A 26,676-nucleotide genomic window follows, 5' to 3' on the forward strand; every position below is an offset into this window, starting at 1 on the left:
GCACATAGTTTATGACCTCCTACAGTATACTCTCAGAAGGTGGGGGATGTTATCCAGGACACTTGTGGACAAGCAGCATATGTTTTTGGCTGAAGATAATCATTCCAGATCCTAAGTCTCCCTACTAATCCTCTCTACTTCACAAAACCACTGCCCTTTTATCCAATTCATTCTATTTCTGGTAGAAAGAACCCAAAAAACAAATGGTCACTGACATACAGCACACTTTGTTATTGATGGACTGAAAATCGCAAAAATTGCCTCCTTCGATAGTTTTGTCTACCCAAACTCAAAGCTAACATGGGGAAAAAAACAGCACAATTTTTGACTGACTAAATTTGGAAAAATTGGTATCTGTCCAAAAACACCCGGGACTAGTTAGAAATAATAGCCACAAAAGAAATTATAAGTAAAAATCTTATGTGGCAAAAAAAAAAAATAAAGCACAGAAACTCTGACAGATGGTTCCTATTCAAGCTGCAAATCACATTTCTGTGCAGCACAGCAGACACAAGAACAAACTAGGTTAGCAGAGGAGACAGAAGCCTCCAGCCTGGAAGAAGAGGAGGTGATGGAAATGTATTCTGGGCCTCTACGCTTACCTTTCTTTTCAGCACTGAACACTATGAAGATTTCTGTGAAAATGGGTGAAAAATGGAAATGGTTTAATGACCCTCATAAAAAATCGACCAAGAAATAAGACTGGCTCAACAGATTGTTTCATAAACACTCCTTCCATGCTACCTAAGCAATGTGGGCATAATTCTCATTAAAATGTCAGTATTTGGGGATCCCTGGGTGGCTCGGTGGTTTGGTGCAAACTTCAGCCCAGGGCGTGATCCTGGGGTCCCGGGATCGAGTCCCGTGTCGGGCTCCCTGCATGGGGCCTGCTTCTCCTCTGTGTCTCTGTCTCTCTCTGTGTGTCTCATGAATAAATGGGTAAAATCTTTAAAATAAAATAAAATAAAATGTCAGTATTCAACCCAGGGTGTCAGGGGTCAAAGCATCCGCGTAGTCCAAGGGTGTTTCCCAGCTCCTGCTCCCCGGGGAGGCGGGGGTGGGGGTGGGGGGAGGGTGGTGCCCCCCCCCCCCCCTGCACTGCAGCATCGTTATCCGGCCTGGTTAGGGACTCGCTGTCTTCTTTTCTCTTCCCTCAGCACCAGTCTCAACTCAGACCCGGCAGCGCAAGGGGATACGGGGTAGCAGCTTGAATTAAGAAATGCTCCTCGCAGGGCAGCCCGGGTGGCTTAGCGCTGCCTTCAGCTCAGGGCGTGATCCTGGAGACCTGGGATCGAGTCCCACGTCGGACTGCTTGCATGGAGCCTGCTTCTCCCTCTGCTTCTCTTTCTCTGTGTATGTCTCTAATAAATAAAATATTTAAACAAAGAAAGGAAAAAAGAACGCTCCGCGCAGACAGGCCACAGAAACCCAGCGCTGGGACCATCTCCCCCGGAGCATGTCGGGAGTTGTAGTCCCCGCGCCCTGGCCGAGCGGGGCGGGGCCGCGGCTGGTGTTGGCGCATGTCGGGAGTTGTAGTCCCCGCGCCCTGGCCGGGCGGGGCCGCGGCTGGGGTTGGCGCAGGCGCACTGCTCCGGCCGGGCAGCATGGCGGACCTAGCCCCTCAACCCGGCAAGCGAAAGCGCGAACAGGACGCCGAGGAGGCGGCCACCGACCAAGAGCAAGCGGGCGTCGGGAATGGTACCTCCGCCCCGGTGCAGTTACCGTTCTCCGGCTTCAGAGTGGAAAAAGTGCTGAGGGAGTCCGCGAGGGACAAAATCCTTTTCCTGCACGGGAAGGTAGCCTCGGGCAGCCCGGGGCGGGTATGGAGGCCGCGGTGAGCCAATCGCCGCGCGGGCGGCGGGGTTTTTTTTTTTTGTTTTGATTTTTTTTTTTTTTTAACCGGAGCTCCACCGGATCTACCAATCACACTACGGGGAGGGTGGGGGGGGGTGGGTAGTACCGCTGGGCCGAGGACGGGGCCCACGGGAGACAAGTTTACCCGCAGCCTCTGGGCGGGAGCAGCCGGGGGGCAGGTCAACCTCCCCAAGTCCTCCTTGGCTACAGGTAACTCGCATTTGCACCGAGTGTTGCAGATTGAAGATCACGTGTGGAATTCTCCCAGCCACTCGTTATGGCTTCGTTTTCTTTTCTTTTCTTTTTTTTTTTTTTTAAAGATTTTATTTATTTATTCATGAGAGACACACAGAAGGAGGGAGAGGCAGAGACACAGGCAGAGGGAGAAGCAGGCTCCAGGCAGGGAGCCCGACGTGGGACTCGATCCTGGGACCTCGGGGTCACGCCCCGGGCTGAAGGCAGGTGCAAGCCGCTGAGCCTCCCGGGCTGCCCCGAGACGGTTTATTTAAATCGCAAATTCAGTGGCGCGCATCCTGCACTGAGCTAGGTGCTCGGGATGTAGACATGAAAGCTACCGTCCTTGATTTTCAGGAACGCCAGAGTACCTTCTGGCAGACAGATGCCTACAGCTGGCTCTAATACCCTGTGCTCGGCTCTATAGAAGGGGCCGGGGAGAGACTGGAGCCCGTCCTGGGAACTAGTGAGGAGGCCCAGCCACAGAGAGGTATTAGGGTTCCTGAGAACTAGCAGGAGCTCTCATTTTGGGAGGATCCCGGGAACCTGGGCCTAGGCGACCGTGCCTCAGTGTCGCTTGTTCTGTTTGGAAGGTTCCCTGGAGTTCTTAGACCCCCCACCTGTCTTCTATCAGTAACACCTGTTGATTTTAGCTATGAGAACTTGTGAGTTAGGAGTTACTGGGGATACCCAGATTCTAGTTTTATTTTCTTTTAAAGATTTTATTTATTTATTCATGAGAGACAGAGAGAGGCAGAGACACAGGCAGAGGGAGAAGCAGGCTCCATGCAGGGAGCCGGATGTGGGACTGGATCCCGGGTCTCCAGGATCACATCCTGGGCTGAAGGTGGCGCTAAACTGCTGCGTCACCTGGGCTGCCTACAGATTCTAGTTTTCTTTCTCTCTCTCTCTCTTTTTTTTTCTTTTTCAACACTGACTGTTCATGTGACCTCGGGCAAGTGACTTAATTTCTCTAGACATGTTTCTTCATCTGTGCAGTGGGGAGAATTTGGCAGAGGCCCTGCAGGCCCAACATAGAAGTAAGTGGAGAAGCTTTACATCTGAATGCTGCCCTGAGGATTTGGGTTAATGAAACGGCTGCTCTGGAAGAAGAAACAGCAGGCCCCATAGCTTCTGCCTCTGCTCCTGGGCTCACCGGTGGTGCCTCTGCCTGCAGGTGAATGAAGCCTCTGGAGATGGCGGTGGAGAGGATGCCATTGTGATCCTGGAGAAGACACCGTTTCAGGTGGAGCAGGTGGCTCAGCTCCTGATGGGTCGCCCCGAGCTCCACTTGCAGTTCTCCAATGATATCTACAGCACCTATCACCTGTTTCCTCCACGGCAGCTGAGTGGTGAGCGAGTGGTGGCTGGGGTGGCTTTCTGTGGGGAGGGGGGGGGGAAGTGAGGGGGTGTGGTGGTTCCTCTGCAAAACTGATTTGTACATTCTAGTGCAGTACTTCTCAGTGGAAGCAGGAGGGGATTTTGCACTCTGCCTCCCCAGGAGACATTTGGCAATCTCTGAAGACAGTTTTGGTTGTCAGAACTGGGGAGATGGGGGTGCTGCTGGTACCTAGAAGGTAGAGGCCAGGGATGCTCCTGAATATTGGGAAGGGAGTGTGATTCATGGTATAGAACAGTTTCATAGGGACGTCTGGGTGGCTCAGCGGTTGGGCGTCTGCCTTTGGCTCAGGGTGTGATCCAGCAGTCCTGGGATCGAGTCCCACATCGGGCTCCCTGTGTGGAGCCTGCTTCTCTCTCCTCTTTCTCTGCCTGTGTCTCTCCCTCTCCCTCTCTCTGTGTCTCTCATGAATAAGTAAATAAAATCTTAAAAAAAAAAAAAAAGTTTCATCTACTAACCGAATAATAATAGTAATGGTTGTCAACACTAAACTCTTAATATTGTGCTAGTTACCATTCTAAATATCTTACATGTATTATCGTATATAATACTCAGAGTAGCCTGATAGTGACAGCACTTTATAGGTCAGGGAACTGAAATTTTCAAAGGTTAAGTAACTTCTCCAAGATCACACAGCCAGTAGGTGGCAGAAAAACTAAGATCTTTCAGTGGACAGAGGACTCAATATGCTGCTGTGGGATGAGCGGTGTGTGGGGTGCTGCAAAGATCAATTACTCCCCTTGAAGGAACTCACTTTTAGTCTGGGAGACAGTGAGTGGGATCCAGGGGAATAGACTTGGGAAAGGCAGGAATTCATGGGCTAAAAGGCAGAGATTTGTTTTGGATTGCCAGGATTTTTTTTATTTATTAAGAAGAGAATGAATTTGGGGCACCTGAGTGGCTCGGTTAAATGTCTGCCTTTGGCTCAGGTCATGGTCTTGGGGTTCTGGGATCCAGCCTCAGTTCAGGCTCTCTGCTCAGCAGGGAGTCGGCTTCTCTCCCCTCCCTCCATGTTCTCTCTCACTCTCACTCTAGCTCTCTCTCAAGGAGGTAAATAAAATTTTAAAAAGAAGGGGAAGAATTTATTATTTCCTTTATTTTGTTTTAGCTTCCATGTCAAAAGCTAGGCGTGATATGCGCTTTTTCCCTTTAGGTGGTTAGGTTTAAAAGGCAGCTTTGTTGGAAGCATGAAGGAGACTGATTGAAGGTTCCATCCAAGTAGGAAATTTGGGGATCGACTTTGTAGCACGTGGCAGTTTTGTAATACCCTTCTATCTTTTTATCCTCCGGCATTTAAGAATAATTTGGCTTTACGGATACCCCGCCACAGTCTTTTTGATAGGTTTAATCTTTTCTGCACCCTCAAGAAAGGGTGCCGGTATTTGTTGTCCTTTGGAAGTATGTGTGAACACTTGATGTGGAACAAACTAACCTTTCACAACTGAAGGCAAAATAGCTGGGTCCTCCACTGAAAGCGAGCCAGATTGATTGGTTCTAGTTGATGGAAATGGACAGCTGTATTTACTTTCTCAGGCGCTGACATTTAAGCAAACGTAGCCCCCAACCCGGAGCAGCAGAAGGCACGACAGAAGGCTCTGTAGCCAAACACCATTCGGGGCTGCCCCCCAACCATTGGCTCCAGGGTCATTATTCTGTTGCCACCTCTTCCTCTCGCCTTTCCCAACGCCTCTATCCACGCTCCTCACCCTCAGCCAAAATACAGAGGGTTCTGCTACACAAACCCTGTGGAATTCACAGCCTTTCCTTTTCATTTTATTTTCCCACTACTTCTGTGATATTGCACACAAGTGGTGGTGGCCACTTGCCCTGGCTTTCTATTTTTGTCTTTTTTTTTTTCTAAGCTAAGCCCTGAAAGAGGCGGTCAGGTTATCCATTCATTCCAGTTCTTCCTTCCCACTCAGAACCCAAAATGTTTTCTGCTTTTTTTTTTTTTAAGATTTTATTTATTTATTCATGAGAGACACAGAGGCAGAGACACAGAGAGAAGCAGGCTCCCTGCAGGGAGCCCGATGTGGGACTCCATCCAGGGACCCTGGGTTCACACCCTGAGCCAAAGCAGATGCTCAACTGCTGAGCCACCCAGGTGCCCCTGTTTTCTGTTTTCTTTTTTTTTTTTTTTAAGATTTTATTTACTTATTCATAAGAGAGAGAGAGAGAGGGGCAGAGACACAGAGGGAGAAGCAGGCTTCTTGTGGGGAGCTCGATGTGGGTCTTGATCCTCAGACCCAGGGATCCAACGGACCCGAGTAAGCTGACGGCAGACACTCAACCACTGAGCCACCCAGGTGTCCCTGTTTTCTACCCTTTCCCCAGTACTGCCCTCCACCCCACCCCCAGGGAGCCTCAGATGTGAACTTATCCTTTCTGGGGCTCCCTGTCTTTGCAGAAGCATTAGTATACCTGCAGCACATTATACTTTTATTTTCTCTCGCCAAACTAGGCACAGTGATTGGAAGTCCTAAAAATTTGTTTCAGGGCTTAGCCCTGCTCTCTGTCTCTCTTTCTCTCTCTTTCTCTCTCTTTCTCGTATGGGCTATACACCCTGTCCCTGGATGATAGTCTAGATCAGGGGTTGGCAAACTTTTATTGTAAAGGGCCAGAGAGGAAATATTTGAAGCTTTATGAACCACATCAGTGGTCTGTTTCACATGATCTTTTTTCCTTTTTTTTTTTTTTTTTTTAACTGCTTTAGAAATGAAAATGCCAGTCTGAAAAAAGAAAGAAAGAAAGAGCCACTCTTAGTTTGCTGGATGCAGAAAAACAGGCCATGGAGCTCATCTTCTGGCCATTGTTCATTAACCCCTGTTTCAGATTCTCTCCCACTCAAAGTGTGGCCTGTGGACCAGCTGAATTGCTGTCACCCAGGAGCTTATTAGACACATGGATCTTCAGACCCCACTCCAGAAGTCAGAATTAGTGTCTACATTTTAGCAAAACCCCTAGGCGAGTCACATACACATCAGACTTTGAGAGGTGCTGGTCTTTAAATACCACCTGTATGCAGGGATGCCCATGTTTATTTCTGCATCCCCTGACGTCTCCAAGAACTCCAGGCTCAATGGAATAAGCACCTACCTGACCTCTTTGGAGGTCCTAGGTACCTCCTAGGTAAAATGTGAGGCTCAGACACCGTAATGTCTTTAAAAATACTTAGCACATCTTGGGATGCCTGGGTGGCTCAGCGGTTTGGCGCCTGCCTTTGGCCCAGGGTGTGATCCTGGAGTCCCAGGGTCGGGTCCCACATCGGGCTCCCTGCATGGAGCCTGCTTCTCCCTCTGCCTGTGTCTCTGCTTCTCTCTGTGACTCTCATGAATAAATAAAATCTTTTAAAAAAAATACTTAGTACATCTTGAATAGTAGCAGCTATAATTATTCTCATGTGCTGAGCCCTGTGCTGGGTCCTGCAGCTTGAGATGAATAAGACACCTGCTCTGCCTGCAGTCTTGTTTGGGGAGGGATACCCCACAAGTTACTATGAAAGAGAGAAGTAAACTCAGTAGGGTTTGGTCGCTGCCTGGATGTGTGGAACAGGGATCCTGGAAATTGGGAGCCATGTCTGACCCGTTTCCGTTCCCCAGCAACCCGACCTATGGTAGGTGCTCACTAAATGCTGCTGGAAAATGAACCCACAAACTGACTCGGCTGTTTTTCCTGTGGGCCAAGTGTTCCTCAGCCACAAGGTGGCGGCGTTGCCCAAGTATTCCTGTGGCCAGCTCCTTTGGCCTCTGCCAGAGCCACCTGGGCCCCACCTCTCCAGTCTTAAGAGTCCATCACGGGCTCTTAATGCTGCCTGGAGAGGCCTTAAGGCATGGTTCCTGCAGCCTCAGCCACCCCCCCCCCCAGCACCCTGTACAGTTTTTGAGTTTTCCTGCCGTCTCTGACTGTTCCTCCAGACGTCCTTCCCATAATACTGCTTGCTGACGGAAGGCCCCCTGCCCCCTGTTTCTGAGCCAACTGCTCTCCCGATTTCTTCCGGTTATCTCTCTACTCACTGGCAGATTTCTTCTCTTCCGGCCTGAAGGTTTTGCATTCTCCTCCTTTATCCCTCCTAAATTCTCAGCTGACCACAAGAGGCTGCCCTTTGAAGCCACTCATGGCCCCCCACCCTGTTGACACAATAGAGACGGCAGGGAGTTGGAGTCATACAGGCTTAGGTCTTGTCCTGGTGCTAATACTTATTGGTAGTGTCAAGCTGTTTCTGAGTTTCAGTTTAGTGTAGAGGTGAAAAGCAAGCCATCATCTGTGCTGGACTCTGGCTTTGCCATTGCACCAGCTGTAAAGACTTAGTAAGTTTTTGTATTCTTTTAACAGAGACAAAGTGCCTCCTACATATTCGGTGCTGTGTGAGGTAGGTATCGGTGAGTGTATTAGGTATTCGCTGTGTCTTGGAGTTGTAGTTGCAGGACAACGGCAGACACCAGACAAGGAAACAGATGAGCAGGAGAGGGGTGCTTGGGCTGGGGGTCCAGCAGGGCTCTCTGTGGAGGTGACACTCCAGCCAAGACCAGCACGATGAAAAGGAACCAGCTGTGCAAAGAGCTGGTGAGGGGCGGTAAAAGAATGTTTGTGGCTGAGGGAATAGCATGTGTCTTGGAGGAGGAAAGAGGAACAGAAAAGAGGCCCTTTTGTCGGGAGCTTGAGGGGGCAGTTGATGGCTGTGGTGTGTGAAACACATGTTGGGGAAGTTGCTTCGGTTATGTTGTTAAATTAGGTTAGTAAGTGAACATATTTTGGGACAGTTGCGAAACAAATGGCATAAGGAAATGTTTAAAGGGTGCCTGAGTGGCTCAGTCGGTTAAGCATCCGTCTCTTGATTTGAGCTCGGGTCATGATCTCAGGGTCATGGGATGGAGCCTCATGTTCGGCTCCATGCTGGGCATGGAGCCTGCTTAAGATTCTCTCTTTCCATTCCCTCCCCCCTACCCCGCAAAAAAGAAGTTTTAGCATCTGCCCACAGTGAGAGATACATCTTACATTGTGACCCAGTACATGTGAATAAACATACATGGGGAAAAAGGAAACAAAAGATTTACAAAATAACACTTACCTTTACTTTACCAGACACTGGTTAATATTTTCATCTTAATTCTAGTCTTGTCTGTTTCCTTTTATTTATTTATTATTTAAAGATTTTATTTATTTATTTATTCATGAGAGACACAGAGAGAGAGGCAGAGACACAGGCAGAGGGAGAAGCAGGCTCCCTGCAGGGAGTCCAATGTGGGACCCTGGGATGACACCCTGAGCTGAAGAGTGTGTATGCTCAACCACTGAGCCACCCAGGCATTCCTTGTCTGTTTCCTTTTAAATGCTGGTCTTAACTTCCTAAATTAATTTCATCATGACTGTCATGGGTTATGACCCATGGAAATAAGGTATATAAAACACTTAGCACGGTGACTGGCATATGATGTGTATCTGGTAAGTGTTAGTTATTTTTTATTATTGTGTTTTTCCCATTAAGATTGCATGAACCTTAAGTGGAACAGTATAGATAACATGGGAAAATGCCTAGCACTGACCATGGGTAGGTTTCCTTTCTTCCCCCTGTGGCATGTGGCAAAAGTGAGGGCTGAGTGGGCCAGATGGCTGGCATCTCATTGCTGCCTCAGCCATCCATGCAGGGCAGAGCCTGGATCATCTGCTTCTTCAGCTCTCACGCTCTCACGCCCGTGGCCCATCAATGGAGCCCTTTCATTAAGATCTCTGTTCTCTCTTACCTGGGGGAGGAGGGGGGAGGGATAGTAGAGAGAGGGGTGTGACTCAGAAATCCAGACCATGCCTAAAAAGGCCAATTGTTTTCCCCAATATAGAGCAGGGGTGTGGAATCTCAGGTTCAGAGGAGGAGAAGGCGTCTGTGTGTGAGTGAGGCCAGGGCAGGGAGTAGAGGGAAGCTGGGAATCACATCTTCTTTTGGTCGCAGAGAACTCCAGGTGCTTTAGCTACAGGTGTGGTTTTCCTCCGTGTTCCTTGCAGAAGCAAATCTGGGACCTCTGCAATTTTGAGTGAGGGCTTGCTTGGAAGGAGCATTTTAAAAGCTAGCCATTCCCATAGGAGTTTCCTCTGGTAGCATTGTTCACGATAGAAAGAACTAGAAACAATCTAGAAACTAGATATCAACTAACAATAGAATAGATAAGTAAATCAAAGTGTTTTTCTGCACCGGACTACTTCTTTCAGGCAGTGAAAATGAATGAGCCACAGCTACACATGTCAAGAATCTCACCATATTGAGCAGGAAAAGCAAGACACAAAATACAGAGTGTGGTTCCAATTAGATAAAGTTGAAAAACAAGCAGAACTAAACAATATACTACTTAGTGATGCATGCATAAATAATAAAATAAGATGAAAAAAGAAATGATTAATGCCTGATTCAGCACAGTGATTATCCCTGGCAGGGGCAGAGAGGATGTCAAAATTCTGGTAATGCTCTATTCCTTGGGCTGCATACTCTTTGCATGGGTGTTCTTTTGTTTTATTTTAGGTCTTTAAATGGTGCCTATTTTATATACGTGTGTGTATGTGTATAAAAGTATGTATACATGTGTATATACACACAAGTTTTACATTGTACAATGTATTTCCCAATTAAAAGTTAAGAAAAACCAGCAGGTCCTTAGAAGAGCTAAGAATATTCTCCCACTAAATTCTAGGGTCCTGCCTTCATTCTCAAATTTGGTTTCCAGTCACTCTGACTGAAAGTGATTAAAGCCTCCTTCCTTTGGGTTTTAGGCATTAGCCGACTTCTGTTTCTGCATACCACCTTTTGTCTGGTGTAGAGAAGTGGTGGGGCCTGACTCTTTTCTGTCCAGTGGACAAGGGAGCCTGTGCTGTCCTGGAGCACTCTCCAGCATGGTGCCAGCCCTGGCCGAATAGAGCAGTGTGGGGAGGCCCTCCAGCAACTGGAGACAAGGGCTCGGTACCAGGCTCTGTGGGCTCCACTCCAGCATATACTGGCACGAGCCCATCACCCTGTTCCCTGTGGGTGTCCTCAGCAGGCCTCCCATGGCAGCTGAGCTGAAGGGCAAGAGTTCTCTGAACATTGACCCATAGGAAAAGTCTTGCCAGACAGGTTACCTCCTGAGCAGGATGTTGAAGAGCTCTATCATCTCACATGAGAAATACCCTAGGATTGCTGCCAGTGGGTGACACCTGGGCAAGTCGTGGAATTGCTCTGAGACTCAGTTTCTCTGGATGAAAAATGAGGAATCAGATATCTGGCTAGCCCACCTCACTGGGCTTCGGTATCATATTAGAGGATAGAACCACAGTATCTCAGGTTTGAATGGAACTCTAGAGGTTTATTTAGTAATGTGATTCTTAACTAGAACTATTCATCATGAATGCTTACAAAGCTCTCTCGAATACAGAATCTGGACCTCCTGAATAGGTCTCTGTGATAGGGGTAGGCCATTTATCAAAGTCATACAGTCACATGGTCAAGTCATCAAATAGCACTGAAGGGCTTACATACATAGCCAGGAATAGGCTTTTGTATCACTCTGCCCCACCCTGGTCCTTCTTTCTAGAAACAACTACCATGAAGAAAATTTCTGGGGTTAGTGCTTCTGGTAGTTGCCTCCAGACCCTTAACTGATAAAGAAGATAATGCAGCTTGTTCTTGATTTGTCACATTTTGACCTTCTCAGTCCCCCACAGTGGAAATGGAAAGATTTAGCTCCTTTATATATTTCTCACCCTCCCTCCCCTTCCTTCCAATTTTTTATGTTTATATTATTATTTTTAGGGTTTTTAACAATTGCCTTTGGAATCCTAAATATACTTACCTTTAGGCCTTGATCCCTCTCCTTGAGGTGTTGTCACTCTCGGTTAAAAACATCCATCCGTGCCTCTAGCCTTCTCTTGCTTTACTGTCTCCTGACTTCTCTGTCAGCCATGCTTATATTTTACATTGTCACGGTATGTTCTGTTGCATGATTGTAATCAAGTCTTGTGTGCTTTGTCTGTAAATAGATTCTGAGCTGCTCACCAGTAAACAGCGTTTACATTATGGTGGCCATAGTAATGTGCACTACACACTCAAGCACACTGCTGGAATTCTAGTTCCTCTTCCACCTGCCCAGTGCATGACACCCCTGTGTCCCTGTAAGAAGGATGCATCTGATGTCTAAATCAAATGGATTTTCTGTTCTCACAGCCCAGCAGTTCCTCCAAGTCATGCTGCTTTTTTAATTTATTTCCTATTTGAATCATTATTTTATGTTTTTCCTTTTTCATAAAGTTTCTAGTTGCCTTTTTTTTTCTTTTTTTTTAACTGTAGTTAAAAGAATCCGGTGAGCCTTTACTCTGTTTTTGAAATTATCCAGCCACTTAGTTTGATAATTCATTACATGATAAGTCCTTCCTTCCTGGAAATATTGTTTCCAGAACACTCTTTCCTGCTGCTCCAATCTAGACAGCTGATTCTTTAGGCATGCTGCATGGCTCTTAAGACTTCCTGTCACAGTGTTTCTAGGTTAGATGCACTCTTTTCTGGATTTGATGTCTTTTTTTTCTCTTGTCTTGGTCTCTTATTTAGCTGAAATACAGTCTTAAGTACTTCCTCAGAAAGAACACATGAAAGGTAAACCTTGAATCCTTTATTGTGCCCTTGCTTTTGATTGATGGTTTGACTGAATACAGAATTTAAATTTCTTTCCCCTCAAAACATTTAAGGCACTGATCTCTTGACTTCAAGCATCTATCGTTGTTAACAAGACTTCTGATGCCAGTTTGATTTTCATTTTCTTACAGTTAACTTGGTTTTTCATCTTCATTGCCCGCCCCCCCCCCCCCCCCCTGCTTTGTTAGTTTCCTTCTCTGGAAGCTTATCTTGGTATGCTCTTTATCTCAGGTGAACAGAAATAGTGTAAGGCTGTGTTGAGGTTGGATTTTTTTTTCATTCATTGTACCTGGTACTTTTAGATCCTTTTGATTTATAGTCTTTTTTTTTTTGATTTATAGTCTTATGTCATTTATTCACTCTATACATTTTTTTCTGTCACTTCTTTGATAATTTCCTTTCCTCTTTTTTTCTTTATTTCCTCTAACTGGAAATGTTATTAGGTGTTCGTCTCCTAAAGTGCTCCTGTTCTCCTGCTTTTTCCATTTATGTCTTTTCTTTTTATAGTCCAGTAGATTGTCTTAACTTTATCTTCCAGACCTTTCCAGTGAAGGTTTTAACTTGGCAATCATATTTTTAATTTTCTTCCCTCTGATTTTCTATTTCATTTTCTCTGACACACTAATTAGAATTATTTTAAAAATTATCTCCTGACCCTTCCATGATCTCATTTCCTCTGAGATCTGGTTCTGGTTGTTTATTTTGGTCATTCTTTTTCAGGCTGCTGGTTTTCTTTTAACATCTGGTGAATGTTAGCTCATTTGTGTTTAAAAATGAAGAAGCAGGCTGATAATCTACTATACTTTGGTGGACTTTGTCCACTATCTATTTGTAGGTCTGTTTCCACAACGGGTTTCCTGGATGAGTAGCTGGCCCAATCCTGTGTGGATTGGGAGCGGGCCTTGTTGGCTGGCTGGCTGGCCCTGCCTAAGGGTGCAGCTTGACTGGCACACTGGAGACACCAGCACCCACTCTGGAGCACTCACGCTCTCATCCACTATAGTTTGTGGGCTGCTTGGGGTCTGGGATCAAGCCTGCGGTGTTGGGCTCCCTGCTCAGTAGGGAGCCTACTTCTCCCTCTCCCTCTGCCTTTCCTCTCACCTTTGTGTGCGAGTGTGCACTCACTCGTGTTCTCTCTCCCTCTCTCTCCTGCCCCTCTCTCCCTCAAATAAATAAAGTCTTTAAAAAAAGACCTTTGTGTAGATATGTTCGTATATATGTAAACTCTTTAAAGACCAGGATAGTAAATAACCAACTTTGTTAATTAGTGTTTATTTCAATGACTTACGAGTTATTTGAGAATTTATTCACGTGATGCTTGGATAGATATTTCTTAGGATGTTAACCTCATCCCCAAATAAAACAAAGGAGCAGATGATAAAATTAGCCTGGATTGGAGTCTCTGCCTCCTTCCTTCACAGCCCAAATGATCCTCATTGTGTGGGACCTGCCACTTCATCAAGTACTGCATCACACCCCCAAGTACTGGACCTCAACTCAGGTGAATTACATCTCTCTATGGAGACACACCTGGAAGATGCTAATAAAGAGCTCACAGCTGCAGAGGAGCGCACCCTGGGAGCTGGTGGGTTAGGGTGTGCAGAAGTGGCTCCTGCAACAGCTGGGGACATGGCAGCTCCTGGGATGGCTGGACTTGATGATGGCGGGGTGGGAAGTAGAAGGGGTTTCTGGGTGAGGGCAACACTGTGGACAGAGCTATAGGGTGGGCTCCCAGCATTAGCTGGGCTTTGAGATGGGGCAGGGGAAAAGGTGAGTGAGCCCACAGGAATCTACTCCTTTGGCGTCATCACTTGCGGCCACCTAAAATGGCTGATTTCTGTCGACTTTTCTCTCTGGTTGCTTCAGACGCCAGTGAGCCAAGCCCCTTCTGGGGTTTGGAGGGACAGTAGAATAACAACAAGCAGACATTTCAAGATGGAAAGGGTCCTAATACCTGGGTAAAATTCTCGGTCCAGAATCTGGGTTCTGTCTTTCTCTTGGTGGTCTGATTGGCTGGTGCGCTCCTTCCCTGCCAACTTAGCTCAGGGAACCCTTGCACCCTGCCTTCTCTGTGTCCCCATCTCCTCCCTTCAGCTGAGAGCAGAGGCCCTCTGTTCGGTTCTCCATTTAGACTCATGGCTTCCACGGAGCTCAGAGAAGCCATTGCATTCAGAAGGAAGAAGTGAATAGCTACTGAGATGTAATCACCACCCCAAGACGAGTGTTCTTGCTCCTTCTCTCTCTCCCCCTCTCCCCCTCTCCCTCCACTCCCTCCCTCCCTCCCTCCTTCCCTCCTTCCCAGATGGGGCAAGGTCCCAAGGCTCTGTGGCAGTCTTGAGGCTCAAGTCAGCAGAAAAGTCAGCTTACTCATGACCAGTGGGTGAAGCAGATTACCCACAGGATAGCTGGTTCCACTTCACTGCTTGGCTCCGGCTGTGCCTGCCAGCCTGTGGCAGCCTGGTTCTGTTGTCCTCTTCTGATCCAGACTTCTTAGTGAGTGATAGTCTAGAATCCTGGTAGTCCTGGGCCCCTTTCAGTGGGGGATGTGTCCTTTACCTTTGATCTCTCCTATCCGACCAGCACACACAGTATGGCCATGTCCTTGGATGTTGCACTGACGCCATGTACCTGTGCTCCTCTCTGAGTGAATAAGGAAATACCTTTAGACAGGATGTTGAGAGCAGGGCCGTGTTTTAGAATTCCTGAGTATTCAATCCAATAGCTTTTGTAGACTGGTCTGCTTAACTTCAGAATAGCTTCTTCCTGTGTGTGGGGACATGGGGGTCTCTCAGCTCTAAGGGCAGGACTGTGTGTCAGTGGCTCCCTTGTCTCATTTAGTACCAGTCCTCAGTCCTTCTGTTTGGATAGAACTCTGGGAAGTGCTGAAAGCCCCACAGCCATCGTATAGCACCATTTCCCATTCCTAAAGGACCCCCTCTGCTACCATGTGACCAAAGGCCATCCTAACAGCCCTGGAGCAGCATTCAGAGTCACCGATTTTGCTCCTGGGTCATCGGGTCATATGCCCCGTCCTCTCCCTCCCAGGCCTCGGAGAAGGAGGAAAGGAGCCTGTCAGATCCAGGGCCTGGCTAAAATCAGCATCTGCCTCTCCTCTGCCTCGAATAGCATCTCTGTGCTGTCATTGAGACAGGTAATTAGCGGTGTGAAGGTTTGCTCTGGAGTGGCCAAAGCTTCCAATAGGATCCTGACCACACCCTTCATCCCTGTTTATTTGTGATCTCGAGGTCTCTTCAGGCCTCCCCTTGAGTACTTCCAGCATCCCTGCGGTGCAGGACGTGACCGCCTCCTCTCCAGTCTCTGGCCTGCTCTCTGGCCACCATGATGCTGGGCTGAGGAGAGGGTCCCCTCATCAGGGGAGATCCCCAGGAGGAGGGAAGATAATACAAGTCCTCAGGAGACCCTGCAGCCTCCCTCCCTTGCCAGCCCTTCTGTCAGGGCCCTTTGACGGAGTGCCCTTCCAGTCTGGGTCACCTGCTCCGTCACCTGACTGGCTCTGCTTGGCCCTTGTGGAAGGTGGGGGGGGGCGGGCTTCACCCACAGATCATGCTTTGCTCTTGTTTCTCCCCGGCTGCTGTGATCCTACACATCTGGGTCAAATAAGTTGAAACTGGCTCATCATAATGAAAGGAGAGCAAAAGCCACAGACTGAGCCATAGAAATTACTTCATCGTGTAGAAGTCATCAGTAACGGCTGGAAAGCAGTCTTGTTTGAACATGTGTATGAGAAGGAGAGCAGACTGTCTGTGGTTTGCATTTTCATGTTTCATGTGCAACAGCGTTTTCCTGGGGATTTGGCTAAGCTAGCCTTGGCAGAGAGCAAGAAAGGCAGCTGCTCTTTCCCTCCACACAGCCCAGCCTCCACCTCTGAAAGCAGTTGGGCTTTCGTGTCTGGGTGGAGAACAGGGGGTGGGTCTATTTATTGGAGAGAGCCTTTCTGGAGACTCTTAAGGGTCTTAGGAGGCAGAACAGAGCTGTCCCAGCCAGAGGCATGCAGGCCTGCCCGCCTGAGCTGCAGAGAGAAGGAGTGTGTGTGGATGGGACCAGTGTTCATCTGGGATGCATCGGTATGACCGCTCCTGCTGCCAGAACATCCCTGCTGCCCCAAGCCCCACCAGGGCTGCAAGACCACTGCAAGGCCTCTCTCCCTGGGCCCCACCATGGGCATCCCTCCCAGAGAGCCAGCGCTGGCATCTTTGGTGGGGAGCGGTGGGAGGTGATACAACGTTCATAAATCGAAACGACCATTGTCCCCTGTTGTGAACGGGATCATCTTCGGTCCCCGCATGCCCCATCAGAGCCTGCTGCAGCCCAGCATCTGGCTGCCGTGGACCCCCAGAGCTGCGGAACACATGCCTCTGCCCCCCTCCCTCCCGGGGAAGCATGGCAGAGTGTGGTGCTGATCTGTGCAGGTCCTGGTGCAGACCTCCCAGGGTGCAGCCCCAGTCTCTCTGGCACCTTATTATGCCCGTTGGTTTTGCTGACAGCTGTTTACATGTCTTGGGAGAGCTTGGAACTAATCATGTTTCTCCTATCTGATAAGGCTGCTTTTTGGAGAGCCTGGCCGTAGTACAGGTTTCTCAGGGAAACGTCTGAAAGAATGGCCCTGTGGCATTGGGAAAGCAATATTGCGTAAAGGAGTCAGACTGCTCACGTTCAAATCTCAGTTCCACCCCTTACTAGTAATTTGCCCAAGGCAAACCTCTCTCTGGCCCATTTATTTATTTTAATTAAATTAATTAATTAATTTGAGACATAGAGAGGCAGAGACACAGGCAGTGGGAGAAGCAGGCTCCCTGTGGGGAGCCCGATGGAGGACTCGATCCCAGGACCCCGGGATCACACCCTGAACCAAAGGCAAACATTTAATCACTGAGCAACCCAGGTGTCCCTCTGGGGCTTAAGGAACAGTGTATTTTTCAGTTTTTAATGTATTTGCTACATAAGTGATCCATATTTTTATTGGAAAATGTAATAAATGTCCCCCAAAAACTAACTCAAAAGGTTACAGTTTATAACTCCACCACCCAGAGATAGCCTTTCAACTTCTTGGGCTATGTTCTGAATTTTTTAGACTTTGCGCTTATGTGTATGCAGTTGTGCGTGCATATGCTCTTTAAAAACTAAAGTGGCATAATCTACTGTTCTGTAACTCTATTGTTAGGGCCTGATATGTGTCAGGTGCTGTCTTAGGCATTGCACACACAGTATATAAAACAAAGTCTCCGCTCTCAAGGAGCTTACATCCAGTTGGAGGAGATGAACCATAAATAAACAAATAGGTCAGGTGGCAGGCGCCTGGGTGGCTCAGTTGGTTAAACGTCTGCCTTTGACTCAGGACCAATGTCAGGGTCCTGGAATCGAGTTGTACATTGGGCTCTCTGCTCAGCTGGGAGCCTGCTTCTCTCTCTTCCTCTGCCTGCTGCTCCCCCTGCTTGTTCTCTCTCTCTCTCTCTCTCTCTCTCTCTCTCTCTCTCAAATAAAATCTTGAAAGAAAAAAAAAAAGGTCAGGTGGCAATAAACGGGTAAGAAGAAAAAGAAAGCATTATACAATGTTGTTACAGCGTTCCTGACTGTATTGCCTATGCTCTACCTTTCCTCTTCATGACTTCTTTATTTTATAACTGAAACAAACTTTTCTTTTTCTTGTTAGTTCCTTTTGTTTTTTAGATTGCACATATAAATGAAATCATATAGTATTTGTCTTTATGTGACTATCTTGTTTCACTTAGCACAGTAACCTCCAGGTCCATCGGTGTTGTCGTAAGTGACAAGATTTCATTCTTTTTGAAGGCTGAGTAATACTCTATCATATGCACACACATGCATCCACACACACGTCTTCTGTATCCTTCATCTGTCAATGGACACTTGGGCTGCTTTCATCTGTTGGCTATTGTAAATGATGCTGCTCTAAACGGAGGGGTGCATATGTCTTTTTGAATTAATGTTTTCATTTTCTTTGAGTAAATACCCAGTAGTAGGGAGGTCAGTAGGGGGATAGGGTAACTGAGTGATGGCCATTAGGGAGGGCACATCATAAGATGAGCACTGGGTGTTATACAATGTTAGTAAATTGTATTTAAATAAAAAAATTTAAAACACAGTATTGGAATTACTGGGTCACATGCTATGGTGATAGATGGTGACTACACTTATCTTACGGAGCATTGAGTAATGTATAGAATTGTCAAATTGGTACGTTGTACACTGAAACTAATACATTGTCAACTATACTTCAGTGATACATTTTTTCTTTTCTTTTCTTTTTTTTTTTTTTTTTAAAGAGTTTATCTACTTGAGAGAGGAAAAGAGAGCACAAGCAGAGAGAAGGCAGAGGGAGAGGGAGAAACAGACTCCCCACTGCATGGGGAGCCTGACATGCAGCTCAGCCCCAGGATCCTGGGATCATGACCTGAGCTGAAGTCAGATGCTTAACTGACTGAGTCACCCAGGCACCTCTCAGTAATACTTTTTTTTTTTTTCTTTTTAAATCATTATAAGGGAGACAGAAGGACAGGGACATGGGCTTCCAGTAAAAAAGGGAACATTTTGCCCATCCGCTTCCTCTGAAACCTTCACTAAAAATGACATTAAAGAAATTACCTTACAAAAAATGATGCCATGGAGACTAGAGAAGGAAGAAGAGACAAGCCTAGGAAATGATGGGGGTGGTGTGGGAGGGATGGAGTGATTGACCCAGCAAATATGTAGGAAGGAAGCCTGAGCCAGTAGGTCCCATAAATCCTGTCCCACTTCACATAACTAGGAGCTGCTCCTCCCAGAGATCCAGCCTCTGGAGAGGTTCAGACAGGATCTAGAGAGGTTAGGTACGGTGAGTGGGGCTCAGGGTACTGAAATATAGAGGGTTAAGGAGAAATTTTCATATTCAGTGTTAAGATCACCCTATGCTCTCTCCTGCTGCCCGCCAGCTCCTTCTCCTCATCTCTCAGGATGCTGTCAACCAGGCTTACACCTCCATGTGTGAAATCGGAAGTCATGCATGGAGAATCTGACCAGCCCAGGAGAGAAGGCGAACTCTTGGGGATTCTGTCCTGAAGGGCATACATAGCCTGATCATCCTAAAATGAAGATCCAGGTGAACACACCTATGTCCACAGAGCTTCCTATTGGCTTTGCCCTCAAATGTGAGTGAGTGGACAGGCAAGGGTGAACAGACTTGAGTAAAGCACCACTGATCAAAGAAAGGAAGGAAAAGAACCTGGAAGAAACAAACTATGCAGGGAGAAGAAATTTGCAAAAATGGTCATTAACATCTGAGACAAATGATCTATCAAATGCATAAGAACAAGATGGCATCATTGAGGAATTTTTTTAAAGCTCTTAGGAATTGAATATGTATCAGAACTGAAAACTTCAACAGAAGATAAGAAAAAGTTGAAGAAAACTTCCTCAGAGGCAGAGCGGCAAGACATGAGATACAGAGACAGAAAAGGAGGAGAGAAAAGTGGAAGATGAATATCCCCACAGGTGTTCCAGAAAGACAGGGCAGGGGAAGCAGGAAAGAAAATGACCAAAGAAATAAAATTGTTTCCCAGGATTGAAGAACGTGGTGTTTAAGATTGAAAAGGTCCATTACCGGGGATCCCTGGGTGGCTAAATAAAATCATTAAAAAGAAAAGAAAAGGGATCCCTGGGTGGCCCAGTGGTTTGGCACCTGCCTTTGGCCCGGGGCGCGATCCTGGAGACCCAGGATCGAATCCCACGTCGGGCTCCCTGCATGGAGCCTGCTTCTCCCTCTGCCTGTGTCTCTGCCTCTCTCTGTGTGTGTGTGACTACCATGAATAAATAAATAAAATCTTTAAAAAAAAAAAAAAAAAGAAAAGGTCCATTACCCAGTTTGGGGGATGAGTAGAAACTACTCCAAGACCCATCAACATGACTGGGATATTGAGGACAATAAGAAAACAGGTCAATACGAAGGACTGCAGATCAGAATGACCAGACTTCTCAACAGTAGCATCGCAATCTAGAAGATTGTGGAGCTCTCAGGTTCTGAGGGTCATTGCTTTCCATTGTAGAATTCTTTTGCCTAACTCTTAATTACGTGTGACATTTTCAGATGATCTAGGTCTCTAAATGTATCTCCCTTGTACCATAGTTCTGGAAGCAGCTTGACTTTGTGCTTAAGTGTTGTGGTCTTTGATGTGTTGGTGGACCAGCGACAACAGCTACGTATGGGAACTTTTTTTTTTTTTTTTTAAGATTTTATTTATTCGTGAGAGAGAGAGAGGCAGAGACACAGGCAAAGGGAGAAGCAGACTCCATGCAAGGAACCCGACATGGGACTCCATCTCGGGTCTCCAGGATCAGAAGTCGATCCTGGGTCTCCCAAGATCAGGCCCTGGGCTGAAGGCGGTGCTAAACCGCTGAGCCACCTGGGCTGCCCGATCTGGGAACTTCTTAAAAAGGCATACTGGTGGGCCTGACCCCAGATGTCCTTCGTCAGATGGTTCTGATGCACCGTGAAGTTTGAGAACCACTGCTTTAGTAAAATATAAATGCAAACAGGAAAGAGGAAGCTAGTGGTCCCAGGAAGCAAAGTACCCAGCAGTCAGAGAGAGGGAGAGGCACTGCCAGGAAGGATGCTGGTACACAGAGCTCCAGAGCACATCTCTACCTGCTGGAGCAAGTCAGTTTTAACATTAAAAGGAAGTTTTTAAAAGGGCACCTGGGTGGCTCAGTCGGTTAATAATCTGCCTGTGGTACCAGGACCAGGATCCTACCAGGACCAGGAACAAGTCGTGCATCAGGCTAGCTGCTCAGCCGGGAGTCTGCTTCCTCTGGCCCTCCCTATTCTTGTGCTCTCTCTCTTTCTCAAATAAACAAATGAAATCTTAAACAATTAAAAAAAAATTTCTATAAACAGACATGGATGTGGGGGTGAATTAGTGACAAGTTTATAGAAAAGTGAGCAAATAAAAGAATAATTACTAACTCCATATACCAAAAATTATACTAAAAAGGAAAAATAGTATTCAGCACTGCACAGCATTTATGTCATTTCATGGTAGTGTTGACATTGAATACTGACTTATCCACAACTGTAAATATAGTTGTATTGTGAGGACAGGGGACAGGGGGTTGTATGTGTGTGCATGTGTATGCACCCTGGTTAAAAAGCTAAATCCTATCTTCCATAATGGGAAGTCCATAAGTAAAAGTGAAAAGTCAAGGGGGAACAAGATAGAAAAATATTTGTAATTTAGAACTGTGAAAGTACACAAGCAAAGAAATGGCAAGAAGAATTGAAAGTGGTCTATGGGGAAGAGCAGGAAACTTAAAAACCAAACTTCATATGACTCTAACCTATGTACCAGCACACCTTCAATTACAAATAAAAGCAAAGTTTGAAAAAGCATGGTAGGTGGGGAAGTTTTATAAGGAGTATCAGGGAAGTCGTTTTAATGGATAATTGTCCCTTGAGCAGTAGTAGCGGTTGGGGGTGCCGATCCCCCCTGCAGTTGAAAATCCACTCCCCCCCCCAAACTAACTCCCCACTAAAACTCCCACAGAACTTTACTACTCACCCCAAACTTAACCACTCATGCAGTTGAAAATCCACATATAACTTCCAACTCCCCTAAAACTTGATAGCCTACTGTTGACTGGAAGCCTTGCTGATACAACCAGTTGATTAACACATATTTTGTATGTTGTACATATTCTATGCTGTGTTCTTGAAGTATTGAAATAAGGAATCCCTGGGTGGCTCAGTGGTTGAGCTCTGCTTTGGCTCAGGGCGTGATCCCAGGGTCCAGGGATTGAGTCTTGCATCAGGCTCCCTGCAAGGAGCCTGCTTCTCCCTCTACCTGTGTCTCTGCCTCTCTCTGTGTGTGTCATGAATAAATTTTAAAAAAAACTTAAAAAAAAAATTTTTTTAAATAAGCTTAAAAGAAAATGTTATCAAGAAAGTCATAAGGGGGTGCCTGGGTGGCTCAGTGGGTTGAATGTCTGCCTTTGGCTCAGGTCATGATCCCAGAGCCCCAGGATTAAGCCCAACATCGAGCTCACTGCTCATTGGGGAGCCTGCTTCTCCCTCTGCCCTTCTCTCTGCCCATACTTGCGCTCTCTCTCTCGCTCTCAAATAAAATCTTAAAAAATTCTAAGGTAATATACATTTACAGTCACCTATTTTGTTTATTGAAAAAAATCGCATGTAAGTGAACCCATGCAGTTCAAATCCATGTTGTTCAAGGATCAGCTGTATTGTAAATATTACCAAGAGAGGTTTTTGAGGGGTTTGAAATTGTTCCATGCTGGGCTTTTTTTTTTTTTTTTTTTTTGAGATTTTATTTATTTAAGAGAAAGAAAAAGAGTGAGAGAATGAGCAGAGAGCAAGAGGAAGAGGGAGGAGCAGGTTCCCCACTGAGCAGGGAACTCAATGCAGGGCTGCATCCCACAACCTACACAGATCATGACCCTAGCCAATGGTGCCCCCCACACTCACACTTTTCTTTTAAAAGAATGCTAATAGGAGGGCAGGATTGGGGCATTCCTTGTTGTTTCTCTACTACAGGGAAAAACTGGGTGAGGAAGTGCCAGGGACTGCTCACTCTGGACAGGTGGCCCCCTTAAGTCAGTTTGCCAAGTGGAGGCTGGCAGAGGGCACCAGGAAGGTCATCAAGCTTCATGTGCTGACATACGAGGTTGGCACCATGGTACCACCGCTGAAGCCCAGTCCTGAGCCAGACTGAGCTGTGGGAGCGCCACAGTTTCTGTGTGAAACGGGGATCATCATGATACCCACCTCACCTTGGTTGTGAGGAGTGAATGAATTCATGTATAGCCCGGACATGGAACAGTACCTGGTTTGTCTGTTAGCATTTAGCTCTGAGGGTCCAAAGAACAGAAACATTTGTTTTTGTTTTGTTTTTCACTTTTGAAAAAAAATTTTTTTCAACCCTACTAAAAAGTTGTAAGAATGGTACAAATAACTCCCTTATAAAAGCCCTGTTGTTAACATTTTGCCACATTTGCCTTTTCTCTCTCCACACACATGTATCATATTTTGTTGCTAATGTTACTACTGAAAAGTAAGTTGCAGACATCATAACCCTTCCTTGCTAAGCACTTTAGTTTCTGTTTCCTAGGAACCAGAGTAAAGTGATCAGTTTTAGGAAATTTCACATTTATACAAAGTTTGTTTGTAATACAGAGACAGTTATGAAATTTTATCAATTGTTCCAATACCATCTTTCCAGCAGGACTCCCCTCTCGTGTCCAGGATCCAGTCCAGTCAATAGCGTTTTGTAATCCAGAGCAGTCCTTCTGTTTTTCTTTGTTTTCTCTCACTTCGACCTTTTTGCAGGGTTATAAAGCCACTTGTTTTATAGGATGTCCCTAGATTGGGCTTGGCTGGTACTTCCTCATGATCAGATTCAGACCATGCATTTTTGGCCAGAATACCACAGCACATCCCTCCGGAGGCTTGATGGCCGTGTGTCCCATTAGGAATGAGGTTAACTCAGGTCACCTGGTCCCTTCGTCATTAATAAGTAATCTCTGGGGAGAGATTTTTGAGACTGTGTGTGGATATCCTGTTCCCCAACATATTTTCACCTGGTTAATTGAGCATTTATTGGGCACTGACACTTGACCAGAATTCTCGTGAGGTTCACTTGCAAGTCAACATCTTGATTTGGCATTTAGATAGACACCAAAGTTTGCTTTTGCCTGCCAATGAGAAACAGCATTGGGAAACATATTGATTTTTATCAGAGATTTTTTTTTTTCAAAATTGGCTCAGAATTACCCTTCCTAGGCTTAAAGTCAGATTCATTTATCCAGTTGTTCAGTAAGTATTTGTTGGGTGCCTACTGAACAAGTGCTAAGCCAAGTGCTATTGCAGGTGCTGGGGATAAAATCATTTTAAAACCTTTTTTTTTTTTTTTTTTTTTTTTTTTTTTTTTAAGATTTTTACTTATTTGAGAGAGAGAGCGAGCATGAGTAGGGCGGTGAGGGCAGAGGGCAGAGCAGCTCCCTGCTCAGCAGTGCAAGGCTCAATCCCAGGACCCTGAGATCATGACCTGAGCTGAGCCACCCAGGCGCCCCTAAAAAACTTTTTAAGGAGAAACCCCTTTCTTCCCGGAAGGTACATTCTAATGGGGAAATCAGACATTAAATCTATATTATATTGTCAGGTAGTGAGGAATGAGGAAAGTGAGTTGGCAAGACAGCGAAGCAGTAAGGGGAGCTTCTCAGCTGGGCTTTTGGAGGTCAGGAGGTTGGTTCAGGTCAGACACTGCCTGGCAGTGGGAGCAGCTGATCTTAGGTCTTGAGATGGGATATGAATTAGTGGGAGTGGGAGGAGGTCCTTGGGGGCTTAGGCAGAGATATCAAGATTGGAGAGAGGGCTGGGGCAGGATCATAATGGGAAGCCAGGGAGTGGTCCAGGTTTGAGGGGGGCAGCCCCTCAGGAGGAATGGAAACCAGCCTTCACCCCTGATGCCAGCATGTAAGGCCGCCCTGCCCCTGCCCTGGGCTTCTGGTGCTGGTCTAACAGAGACCAGACCCCGAGGTGATACTAGCTTTGAGGGGGCCTAGAGTCCACCAGTGGGGCTTCTGCGTCCAGGCAGGAGTTTCTCAGAAAAGGAAGAAAGGCGGCAGGAAGTGAGCATTTGGAAACTATGTTTTTGTGTTTTCCCTGCCGCTGAGAGGGAGGGCAGGAAGGGGCTGGCCTGGGGAGGCCCCTGCTTCCCAGCACCCTGGGTGGCTAGGCAGTCTTTGACAAGCCTTGGCAGACAGGGGTGTGCTCGCAGGCCCGGCACTTTCTGATCTGGAACAGCCAGGGAGCCCCAGGCTGAGCCCAGGGCTGTGTGTTCTTTGCCAGCAGGTCAGGCTGTTCTCCAACTTGAGTGCTGCCTTTGTCCCAGGCCATCTCCCCCATACTGAGGGGGCCATCATTTAGAGCTTTACCAACCCCAGGCTACCAAAGTAACAGCAAACACAACAAAAGTAAGAGCTAGCACCTGAAGGGCACTTCTCTGTGTGTGATAGGGGGTGGGGGCACTCTCTGAAGGCTTCCCACCTACTGCTCACTGACTTCCTTTAACAAGGTCCTGGTCACACAGCTGCTAAGTGCAGATCTGAACTCAGGCTGACTGGCGCCAGAATCTCTGTTCTTCTCTGCCGAGCTATACTCAGATACAGGATTTATCTAGAGCCCACTGCAAGAGTCAGGGTGATGCCATTCACTCTGTTTGTGGCATTTTCTTGCCTCTTGGGATCTTGGTGTATTCGACCACTAGCCTGTCACCCAGGGCTCTTAGTGTTGAGAGTGAGGAGTGGGGATCTGTTTGCTGCTGCCCAGAGGGTTGCGAGGAGGCCTTTGTGCCTCCCTTTCTGGGTCAGATCCAGAGATTCCCAGGAAGTGGGGTGACACGGTGCCTCCAGTGGTCCAGATGACATGTTTTGTTTAATGTTGAGTACAATTCCATGGGGCAGATTTTATGACCACTCTTTAACAGATGAGGAAACTAGGACTTTAAGAAGTTCAGTAACGCGCCCAAGATCACACAGGAGGGGGAGAGCGTTGTGTCAGTTCGGATCCAAGAGCCTTCTTTGTGCCATGCAGCTTCGCCTCCCAGGGCTGATGCGCCAGGGCCTCTGATCCTCACCAGAAGTCGTGGGCTGGGTGTAGCACCTCTGGCCTTCTCTACCTGGCCGCTGGAGTAATATGGGGCTGGTACGCAGGTGTTAGAAGAGCACCAGCTTCAGGGTAAGGAGACCCCAGGTCCAGTGTTGCCTCTGCCACACCTCATGGCGTGATACTGAGTGAGTCCTGACTCCTGTGAACCCTCTCACTCCCCTGTGAAATGAGGATCCTAGTTACCTACATTCTTAGACCAAGTAGGAAAGTATAGGCTGGTGGTTCTTAGCTGGGCCTGCAGGTATGTGGTGGGTGTGGGAATTTCCTGGGCTGTTAAAATATGCCTGCTGGGCCTTCCTCAGGTTTTCCTGGGAGAGTGCTCTACATGGAGGGTAGAGGAGTCTGGGAGGACGTGGGTCTTTGAGAAACGTGTCAACTGATTTCAGAATACCGTTTTCCTTTCCTGCCCTTAACATCTACGTTGAAGCACTGCATATGAATGATAACAGTTGTAGCAGATGTTATTAAAAATTGGGAAAAGCATTTAACCAAAACCAGGTGGTGTTGGACCAGGACCCTAGCCTAGAGTCTGTTTGGGAAAACCTCAAGATTTCCTGCTGATGAAAACAGTGGTTCTCACCTGGGGGTGATTTTGTTCCCCAGGAGACACTTTGCAACGTCTGGAGACATTTTAGGTTGTCACAGCTGGAAAGAGGGTTTTACTAACGTCCCAGTAGAAGGCTGCAGTTCTGCTAAACATCCTGCAATGCGCAGGACGGCCCCTCCAACAAAGAAGTATCTGAGCCAAAATGTCGATGGTGCCAGGCTGAGACAGGCTGATTAAAAATAGCCAGCACTGACATAGTGTTTACTCTGTGTCAGACATTGTTCTAAGTGCTTCACAGGTATTAA

The 26,676-nt window shown here is 46.9% G+C and overlaps 1 protein-coding gene across 1 annotated transcript in view; it reads left to right on the top strand.

Moving 5' to 3' along the window:
* Window positions 1-1,572: 1,572 nt before the first annotated feature.
* DCPS (decapping enzyme, scavenger) overlaps window positions 1,573-26,676 on the top strand; it is a 39,604-nt gene continuing 14,500 nt past the window's right edge. The window contains exons 1-2 of the mRNA XM_055305913.1: window positions 1,573-1,796; window positions 3,266-3,440. Coding sequence (XP_055161888.1) covers window positions 1,605-1,796; window positions 3,266-3,440 — 367 coding nt within the window. The 5' untranslated portion in view covers window positions 1,573-1,604. The remainder of the gene's footprint in view (window positions 1,797-3,265; window positions 3,441-26,676) is intronic.

Source organism: Nyctereutes procyonoides, unplaced genomic scaffold, assembly GCF_905146905.1.
Source record: "Nyctereutes procyonoides isolate TBG_1078 unplaced genomic scaffold, NYPRO_anot_genome, whole genome shotgun sequence".
NCBI classification, from domain to species: Eukaryota; Metazoa; Chordata; class Mammalia; order Carnivora; family Canidae; genus Nyctereutes; species Nyctereutes procyonoides.